The 11,164-nt window shown below is 42.8% G+C and overlaps 1 protein-coding gene across 1 annotated transcript in view; it reads left to right on the forward strand.

Annotated features, from left to right (window-relative positions):
• The window catches only part of kiaa1549la (KIAA1549-like a), a gene marked incomplete at both ends in the record, with an annotated part of 140,183 nt that extends 129,978 nt beyond the window's left edge, over positions 1-10,205 (forward strand). Inside the window, 6 exons of the mRNA XM_083974362.1 lie at positions 1,715-1,956; positions 2,792-2,957; positions 5,734-5,831; positions 8,627-8,775; positions 9,912-10,066; positions 10,176-10,205. Coding sequence (XP_083830488.1) covers positions 1,715-1,956; positions 2,792-2,957; positions 5,734-5,831; positions 8,627-8,775; positions 9,912-10,066; positions 10,176-10,205 — 840 coding nt within the window. The remainder of the gene's footprint in view (positions 1-1,714; positions 1,957-2,791; positions 2,958-5,733; positions 5,832-8,626; positions 8,776-9,911; positions 10,067-10,175) is intronic.
• Between the last annotated feature and the right edge of the window lie 959 nt (positions 10,206-11,164).

Raw genomic sequence — 11,164 nt, forward strand, 5'->3', positions numbered from 1 at the left:
AGAGACAAATAAATAATAAATACATAATGAATCAAACAAAACAAGATTATATTGTGATTGTTGCTTAATCAGATTTAAGATTGAGGTCATTAATCGTTTTATATATCAGGGTTTGGTGTTGGATGTAAACGTAAGCCCTTAATTAGAAAAACAGATAAAGGTTAGGCCAAAGGTCAACATTAGTTATTATTAGACTGTCATGTCACTTATTATATCCTTAAAAGCAGGGTCATGGAATATGTTTGGGTCCATAAGGCATAAAGTTACAGATGACACATTCCCTTTACATTTTAAACAACATCATTTTTTTTTTCATCTTTTACAGTTTCCAAATGACAGAAAAGGACCCACAGCAAAGGTTTGGGCCCCCTGCATAGTTAGTACCTAATACCCCCCCCTTTGGAAACTATCACAGTGTGTAAATAGTAAATATCGTGTCTGATACTTTGGTCAAAGTTATCTGAGAGCTCAAGTCTCCTGGGTTTCCCATTCTTTTGCAGGCTGCTGCTTTATTTCCCCCTTTTCACTCTAAAACTATAGAAAACAAAAATAATACACTGATAGTGCTTAAATTATGAGTGTTTCATGTTTAACTGTATGCCTTTTGGAGATCATTTCATCTTCCACTTGCTTAACTGCTCACATTTAGGGATAGTTAAGCATTTTGGCAAAATGGCCCATTGCCGTAATAAATAAATCCACAATAAATGCTCTCGTGGACAAGTTGTGACCTGCACATTCACCACGCTATGAGATAATAATGGAACGATACGAGACAGAGTTGTTTTAGAGGTAAATTCATGCAAAACTGCTGATGCGCGTTCCTTTTGGGGGCAGTTTTTCAGCAAGCAGTCTCTGCATTTGCCTCGAAAACAACTCTGTCTGGTAACGTTGTGTTACTATCTCATAGCGTGGTGAATGTGCAGGTCACAACTTGTCCACCAGAGCATTTTGGAGTTGTTGGATTGTGTATTTGATGAGTTTGATGAGGGAAACCAAGAAATCCCATTAGCCTCCGTAGCGTAGCTCTGACCAGCTTGCAGCTCTGCTCCGCCGTTCTAAAAATAGCTTGCACCGACAATTAAAGGTAACAAACCTACTGCTAAAACTATAGGGATTATGGCAATGGGCCAATTTGCCAAAATGTTGAACTATCCCTTTAAGAAAAAGAGACACAAACTATATTCCGTGAATTTGCAGCACTTGTGTTTTCTTAAGTAGCTGAGTGTTGAGCTCTCAGGGCCACCGTAGTTTTCTGTTACATGGGAGATAAACACTGTGACTCATTTGACAATCTGCTCGTTGACTGTGACCCTTTAACAGAAATATTGACCAGGGGTGGCCAGACTTCTGCATGCAACTGTAAATTGAGAGTTCGGTGTTACGTATTCACTTAGAGTTTGAATTAGAATAGAGTTATTAAGGGTCAGGTTAACAGTCAAAGACGGTTGTTAGTCTCTCCAGATTGTTCATTATGTCTCTAAATAAGGATAAAAATAATAAAACAAGAGAAATGATTATAGATCAGAGTTCAGGGACGTTCACAGACACAGTGGTCAGAGATTAAACTGTCAGAAACACCTGCCACTGCACTGTGTCCACTTCCTCAACACTTAACAGGCAGGCTGTTGAATACACTCTCCTCCTGCTGACACTTTCCCTCCTTCTCTCCCTCTCCTTCTTTCTCTCCTCCTCTCTCTCTCCCTCTCCGCAGGGCGAGCCGGAGCCGTTTGAGGAGACCAACGTCGACCGGCTGATGAGCTCTCTGGGCTACGGAGGTGGTTCCACCGGCACCGGGAACGGCAGCTTGGGGGTGAAAGCTCACCGCGGCTCCGACTCCTCCACACTCAGCTCGCAGCCATCCATTGACGAGGTCCGCACGCAGATGCACATGTTGCTAGGCAACGCCTTCAGTCTGGCACCTCCGGACCACGACCCGCCTTCCCCGCCAACCAAGTAAATTCATGTTTTTTTTTTCTCGCTGATGATTTATTTTCTCTCCGGCGGCACCACATCTGCATGATTTCCAGTATTGTGCGGCGGCGAATAGAGCGAGCAGCCCTGAAGTCTCTGTCTGAACTCTGTGGAAAACAAAACATCCCACACTCAAGCTGTTTTTTTTTTCTACAGAGTGCACTCGGTTTATCTGAAGATCTCTTGCTTCTTTTCTCTTTGTTAACTTTATGTGTATTGCTTTTCAAAATTTAAGAAAAACACAGGACAAACAGAAAAAACAATCAAAACATGAACAGAATCAGCTCATCGCATAAGAAAATAATAAAGGCCACAGTCATTACAATAAACTAAACATATTTAAAGAAAACTGTACAAAGTAAAAAGTCAAATAAGAAGTACACACAGCAAGGTGTTTCACATTGACACATTAGTCTTTTCTTTGAAACAAAGGGCTTTATGCACAGTTCCACTACTTCCTGAAATAAACCAGCTCCTTTGTTTCCTATCTAGCATTATTGGACCAACTGATTAATCCAGGTGTGTCTGACCTCACAACAATGGTCAGACACACCTGGATTAATCAGTTTGTCGAATAATGTAAGACAGGAAATAAAGGAGCTGGCTTATTTTAGGAAGTAGTGGAGCTGTGCATAAAGCCCATTGCAGAACAGTGTCCCACATTTTTTTAAACATTTCTTCTCTGTCTTCATTACAAAGTCTCAGTCTCTCCAGGTGAAGCATAGTCACCATTTCTCTCTTAGCCACAAATGGGTGCAGTCAGTGTCCTCTTTGTAAACTTTTCCCATCTCCTCCCTCCCTCCCTCCCTCCCAGCAGCCACCACCATCACCACCACCACGCCCACAGCGCCTACAACCCCTCCCACACCAGCCACTACAGCGACGGCGTGACCAGCGCCCCGGGGACCATGAACCACCCGTGTGGCGGCCGGCAGCGGAGCGCGGCCTACGAGGACATGCACCAGTGCAGCCTGCCCAAACCGGTGAGCAAACAGGACGAGGTCGAAGGCACAGAGACCTTCCTGTAGAGGCATCAACACAGCAACTCTTTATTTATAGATAATGTTCATATTTTAGAGAGATTGAAAAGGTAAAACAAAAGACAAATACGAAACACTGAACAATTACATGAGTTCGAGGTCCAGGGTTGATCTGTATATCCTAAATATCATACACAACACATCATAAACAGTCTCGCTCATTGGCCAAATAAGTATTTTCTGCCCAGAGTCGGATTGAGTGAGTCGTTCGCTCTATGCAATTCTTTTACAATATTAACAAAAGTATCTGTCGCGGGGCTGGTTTTATGGAGCCAGAATTTTGTGATGGCCTTTTTACTTACAGCCAGCAAGACCCTAAGAAGATAAATGTCAATTTTTTTTCCATCCGGCATATTTCCAAGATAGAGAGTTATGAATGATACATTGATATTAAAACACAGAACCCTTTAAAATGATTTTTACCACTTGTCTCCAGAAGATCTGGAATAAAATATGGACTTCTGCTTGGGAGTTATAACAAAACGAATTAGGTTTTTACCAACAAAAGCCCAGGACGGGAGTTGTTGGAAGATGACTGGGTTTCTCAGGCGTTCAGCCACATGTCCTCTGTTATTCAACTCTTTTTCCGAAGCTATGAAGTTAATTTGTCCAAGGTTTTAGAAATCAGTGAAGGATGATGAGATTTGGGAAACACGTTCACCTTGGGGATAAGAAATTGCATTTACTGATTAAATTTAGCCGCTTCAGAGCCGCCATCACAGTGTGTAAGCATGTGACCGACATGTGATCCCCTCATGAGGTCGTTGTGGCCACACAGGGAGTGTCGGTGTGGAGTAGGAACAGAGAAACATTAGGATTCGCTCGGTGTTTGCACCTGGGCGTTCGTGTCCACCTGATAAATGGAGGTTCTCTGTTCGCTCTCATTTTCTCCACAAAACTCTTGTGGGAAATAATTTGGCTCTTCAGCTGCTCCACTGCCTCCATCTGCACCACCTCCTCCTCTCTAACTCTCTAACTCTGTCAGCCATTTGGTGCTGCGCAGGTGACACACACACACACACACACACACAAACACACACACACGGTGGCTTTTAAAGCTTTTCAGCCGCTGAGAGCAGTGGGAGAGAACCAAAACAATGAAGCTACAGGTCATAAAACCAAAACAGCTGAGCTGGGAGGCTCTAAAACACACTGCGTAATGATTCTCTGTGGGCTCTCCTCTCACCAGCATCATCGCATTATCCACTGCTACAGAAAACAAAGTCGAACGAGGCCTGATGTTGCTGGTAAAAAGGTTCAAGGTCATTTACAAACACTGATATTTAGATATTTAGACAGACTTTTTATTCAGTTTCAGTGGGAGCAGTGTTGTTGGGCCCCTTTTTTGCCAGTGCATCAAAGTTAGCAGTCTTTGCCATAATTTGGACAATTTTGTACCAATATTTGACGGGCCGGGTTGAAAAGGGCGGGCCTTAGTTTGCCCCTGGTCTATATAGTAGTAGAGTCTAGGGACAGAAAAGGGGTAAAACAGTAACCAGGCTCTGTGACAAACAAGGAATTTCATTCCCAGTCTGATAATAACACAACAAAAACAAGAATATCACACCCCCACGCCACTGCCTCCTCCTCCTTCAGTGTTTAAGCCCCAGCTCCTCCTGATAGCGGAGAAGAGACACCAGGTACCAGATCACCTGTAACGTCAACTTTTAAAGGGATAGTTCAACATTTTGGCAAATTTCACCTATTGCCACAATCCCTAGTCATAGGAGTAGGTTCACTACGCTATGAGATAATAATGTAACATTACAAGACAGCTGTTTTTGAGGCAAATGCAGCTGGAACAACTTTCCAGACACGGCTGCTGGGCCTAGTGATTTCAAAAGCGCAAGTAGTTCTGAGTATTTGCTTCATGTGTCCTAATGTTACATACAGTAATTATACATGATTATCTCATAGCGTGGTGAATGTGCAGGTCACAACTTGTCCACCAGAGCGTTTTGGAGTTGTTGGATTGTGTATTTGATGAGTTTGATGAGGGACAGGGGACCTGTACCGTTCACCTCCATTGTGTTCACTGATCAGCTCACGTCTCTGCCCCACTGATCTCAAAATAACATGCACCGATAATTAAAGGTAATAAACCTACTGCTATGTCTATAGGGAGTATGGTGATAGGCGAATTTGCCAAAATGTTGAACTATCCCTTTAAGCACATTAGTAGTAGAGAGGGTTGTGAAAGTTGTATTATGAACAAACTCTCACTACGCTGTCACTGTGTGATCAAAACACACTTTGACATGTTTTCACACAGAGTTTGGACCCTGAAAGAAGCTACTGAGTGTGTGTGTGAGAGGGAGGGAGAGAGAGGGAGAGAGAGGGAGAGCAGCTTCACACAGATTAAAGAGACACTGAGGACTGAACACCCGCCAGTAAATAACGTCTCCTTGTGCAGCTTGATTTGTGTGTAGGTGTGTGTGTGTGTGTGTGTGTGTGTGTTAGATCCTCCATGTCCTGCTCTAATCAGACAACTCTTCGATTCCTCCGGCCAGGACACTCTGGTTTATTGTTGCTTCATCTTATGTCTGTTTCTTTGGCTCAAGGTCATGTTGCCTATTCTGTTTCTTAACGCTGTTGAGTCCAGATGCTCGTCACACACACACACACACACACACACACACACAAACACACACACACACACACAAACACACACACACACACACACCAGCTCTAAATTATATTTGTGCTTCCTTTCCTGCAGGGTTTCCGGTTCACTCAGCTTCCAGATATGGGCATCGGTTCGCCCCCGCCGCTGATCCCCTCCAGACCAGGACCGCCACCTGGGACCTCGCTACGACGGTACCGCCCACACTCACACAGATATAGACTCAACGCACACACACACATAAATACACACTCAAATCAGAACATAATATATTTATAAAAATGTAAATAATGACAATAAAGAACAAGGAACACAGTGTTCTCTCAGTGAAAGGAAAGACAGAGACTTAAGTAAATGACCTTATGTGGAGATCAAATAGGATTTCTGTATCACTGCTCAGCCAATCACAACAAAGGAAAAAAGCATCATAATATTAATGGACACCATTCGTACCCGCTGCCCTCCACAGCCGCTCTCTGCCAGTGTCTCTCTCTCTGGCCCAGATGTTCGTCAGCGTTGTTTGAAGCTGGAAGCTTCTTCATTTAAATGCTGTTGCTGTGTGCACCGTGTTGCTGGGCACTTTAGCACTGCAGAGGGTGATTGACTGCTCTGCTGGGTCTTTCTTTTTTTTCTTTGGAGGTCGCAGCGAGGAGCATGTTCGCCATCTAGTGGACAAACACAGGAAATAACTGTTAAACAGCTGCTGCCAGATGTTATGTGCAGGAGGAAACAGTCAGAAAGACTCCAACTTATCTGATTAAATGCACATATAATGTAGATACGTTTCATTTTAATTAGATATAATTAGGATTTATTTTTTATTTATTTATTTTTTTTTTATTAAGGTTCAATCAGGGCACATATTGTCCTTTACATATGGTTTCCACAGAACCATGCATTTTTCTGTAGCATTAGCTACTCAACTGTTATGAATAAACATAACAAAGCAAGTAAAAGCTTACAAACATACATATACATAAATACACCACCAGAGTCATCCATGTTATGTCACTCAGTGAGGGATATTGAAGCTCAGTCCAGAGGGATCCACAGCATCAAAAACTGGTTGCCATACCCTTGTAAAACCCTCCAAGTCATCATGAAGGCTATAAGTCAATTTTTCCAAAGGGATTATACTCATTACTAGCCTAGAAATCTAGACGCACCCTAGCGGCAGCAAATATATTTGCTCCGTAGGTGGGTCTAGAAACGAGCCATAGGAACTTTTTGAGTCTCGAACACCGATTGTGTTCACCAATCACAGCGCTCTATCTGTTTAGAGAGTCGTTGGGCGGGCTTAACGCGATGACGACATACATTTTAATTGGCTTGTCAGGCTAACGTCATCCTGCTCTTTGCTCTGATTGGTCGTAGCGCTAGCTAGCGCTACCCTATTGCGTGCAGAGGCAGTTTGAAAGACAGCCTTCATCCCGCCCCCTGGATTGAGCCGAGGTCTACCGGTCGTTTCCAGACTATACATTTTAGTGATATAGTCTGGCTCGTCAGGCTAACTCATTACCTCTTTGTACCAATTGTGTCTTTATGAATCCAGAACTTAAGAATAGTTTTTCGTGCCATATACAAGAGTATTCCTATGAGTTTTGCGTTGTGGTTGTTCCTTGCGCTCGAGACCTTGGCCGCCAGAATACACTGAAGTTATATCCAATCAAAGATAATTAGGATTTTTGACATAATTCTCCAATTATTGTTAATTTCATTTTAAATTTTAAATGATTTCTGCTTTAAAACCAGAGTTTAAATGTTTCAGTATTTAATCACTCAGCTGGTCAAACATCGGCTCCTCTGTGGCCTCGGGCAGGACGACGACGAGCGCAGCCCGTTAAAACCTCGTTAGTATTCACTGCGAGGCGTCGGTGTGCACAGAGGCGTGTGCGCGGCCCCCGAGCGCCGGCAGTGACATCATCCGTCCGCCGGCCCTTTACTGTCACTTAGCTCGGTGTGAGAGTCGACAAAATTAGAAATAATAGTCTGTGCCTCGGAGCGGGGCGGCTGGTGGAGCGTGTGTCATTAGGGGATTTTTTAGTTTTTGACTAAGTGACACAGGTTGGTCGAGTTCAACCTGTGGTCCGTTGCCCCGGTGACAGCGATGAGGTCACTCTGAGAGAAAAAATACAAGCAAATACAGCTGAAATTTTCCAAACACCTCTGACTCTCAGCTTAAGTCATAAAAAAACATATTACATCTGTTCTTCAATCCTGTTCCTTTCACCTGGAAACACTGTGAAAATAACATCCACTTCTGTTCTTTTAAACAATTGGAAAGCGTTGTTTGTTTGTGTGTGTGTGTGTGTGTGTGTGCCCTCGTGTCCTCCTGTCTAGACTATTAGGGCTGAGTGTAAGCTCATTTTTATGATATAGAGACTTACGAATGGTCTCACTACAGAGTAAATCAGCAAACTACTCATGTCTTCTGCCTCTAACGTCGTCTGGATTATGTTCTAATGCATCTTTTCTTTTTTTGAAGCACTTTCTAACTTCATAAATCTAATTTACTTAGGAAATCTGGGTTTGACCTTTAGTTTTGGCTCGTTGTTATTCGTCCACCTCGCTGCAGTGGAACAGCTGGAATTAACAAAACAATCCTCCACCCTTGAAATGTGAGAACAATAATCGGTAACCCTTTATTTACAAGCCGCTAATTACATGATTATGTCAAGAAATGTTCAATTTCATAGTAATGTTGAGAAATGTTGCCAAGAAATAACGATTGATTGCGTAAAAAATAGCCCAGAAATAATTGATTGTAATTGAAAATTGCAAGGACTTGGAGAAAAATGGCTTTTCCTAAAAAAATTGAAAGCATGAAAAGCATGTGTAATCTTTTGCCTTTATGAAAAACATGACATCACAATGAAATTGACCGTTATTCCTTGGCTTTCTTGACATTATCACGTAATGAACGGCCTGTAAATTAAAGGGTTACCCAGTAATCAATGAACGAAATTGATGACAGTCTCTCCGTCTCCAGCTCCACCCCTGACGTCAGTCTGAAGCCCCGGGTGTCGGAGGCCTCGGACCTCCAGGCTCAGCAGCACAACGGCGGCGCCCCCTACCTGCCGCTGTCCAGGACGCCGTTCCCCGCCGTTACCGTCGACCAGTCCATCAGCAGCTACTCAGGTGAGACGCAGCGTCAACAGAGAGCAGCTGAGTCGACCTCTCCTCATCTGACTTAATCTTGAAAGTTTACTCCCTAATAATATTCAAAAAATGTTCAAGGAAAGAGATGGAAGATATGAGCTAAGAGGGAAACTTAACTTAAAACAACCAAGAATAAATACTACATTAAAAAGCATGTGTATTTTGTGGCGGGAGTAAAACTGTGGAATAGCTTGACAGAGGATCTCAAACAATGCAAAAACATAACAATTTAAAAATGGATTAAAACATAGTATGATAGAAAGCTATAAACAGGATTGATTAATTGGGTGTTGATTGCAACTATAATGCTGTTAAATTATTTATTTATTTTATTTTTTGGCTTCATTTGTTAAAGCAGAAGTAAGTGATATATTTGTGTTAATATAAGTCTTAAATAGTTATATCTTCCGACAGCAATCACTTACATAGAGTGTTTGGACTGAAACACGGGTCTGTCAGTCACTCTGCTCTGCTCTGAGTCGAGGAGAAAACATTTATCGTATCCTACAGTTTTTATCCAATGAGGAGAGAGAACGGCATGCAGGGCTGTGTGTGCAGCCAAGGAACGCCGTGAATGTGGCGACGTAGGGACGAGGACTGTTATGGTGCGTTCAAGGAAACTCATATTTTTCCGACCGTGAAGTGGTACCAGTTCGATCTGGTACGACTTCACGGGTCGGAAGTTACGAGTGGCCGTTATAGTGACTTTCACCGGTAAAACAGGTCGGAAAAACACGAGTGGGTTGCCTGGAACGCTACAAAGTCGTAAGTTGTGACTTGAAGCTGTAATTTACGATTTCAAAAGCCTGCCTGGAACGCAGCATTAGCGAAAACGACCGGACCACTTACTTCTGCTTTAATTATTGGATACTTGTTTCTTTCTATGACTCTGAAACCATGAAGAGCTCTAATGGATTTAATGGAATATTGAATTAAAGGGTAGGCATCTATAAGCTAGATAGCTTCAGCCGACACCTTTTCGATCTGTTTATGAACTAGTTGAACGAATGATGGTATTATGGAAGGTTGACTGACTGTGATTGATGCTCAACTGTAAACAATTTTGTGTAAAAGATCGAATAAACTACTACTTTTTCCTCTCCTCCGCCTCACAGGAAACCCAATAACAGCCGTCTACGCGATATCATCCAACCGCCCGGGTTACTCGGACTACTTCGTCATGTCGCCGCCGTCCTCGTACCGAAGCCCGTCCTGGATGTCCTACCCACCGGAGCCAGAGGACCTGCCGAGGCAGTGGAACGACACACCGGTGAGACACACACACACACACACACACTGAGAGAGGAGTGTTTCTACAATGTGTGGAGCAGCTAATCTCATCTCCTCTCTCTCTCTGTCTCATTTCCTTCTCTTCACAGAACTCACGTCACCTTGAAACCATCTGCTGAAGCCGTCGTCTACCTGCGACACTGAGTGGAGGCTCGGTGAGTCGGCTCGTCTCTCTGCTGCTGCTGTCACATGTTGTCATGTTTGCGCAGCGATGAAGGGATTTCCTGCAACTTGTCGCCTTGTTTGCAAATGTCATTTTACAAGGTTATTCATATTTATTATACCCAAAGACAGTGGAAGCTGGGAGCCTGTAGAGAGACAAACTGTAGTCTGCAGGAGTCATGTTTAAAAAAATATTAGCTTAAAACGTAAAGATGAACTGAAAATAATCAACATTTTCCTTAGATTTGACTGCATCGTAGACTCAGCGAGGGTTACTGACAGGAAATGGACTCCTTACTAAGGCTGCCACCCGTCCCATATAAAACACAGTGCTGACTTGTGTTTCCCATATTGATGCCAGAAAGTGAAGAGTAAGAATCTGTTAAAATGCAGGGCTGAGTGTCAGTGGGTTTGTGGGTCTGTGGATCAGCTCGGTCCCCGGTGACACTTCTGACCTGAATACTCATGATTCAAGAAGTTTACTGTCACACGGATGAGGACCAGGCACCGCACTCTCAGGGTTGAGCAGGTGCCCTATATGCAGAGGCTACAGTCCTCACCATGTCATTCCCACTCTCTCTGCCTCCCGATTTCCTGTCTATCTCTACTGCCCTGTCAATGAAAGGAAAAAAGCCCCCCAAAATAATTTGGTAACACTTTATTTGATGTCTATCTCTATAACGCATTATAACCATACTTATAATGACTTATAATGCAGTTATACCACTGTATAACTATAGTTATAAACACTCATAAATGATCATAATGCTTTATAACAATAATCATAACACACTTTAAGCATTTTATCATGACTTATAAGATCAGGTATTATATTACGTTATAATTGTTACTCACTGACAATGTCCACATCGATAATGCATTATAAATATAGTTATAATGTGTTATAATTGGCTTA

Source organism: Trachurus trachurus (genome assembly GCF_905171665.1).
Source record: "Trachurus trachurus genome assembly, chromosome: 6".
NCBI lineage: Eukaryota > Metazoa > Chordata > Actinopteri > Carangiformes > Carangidae > Trachurus > Trachurus trachurus.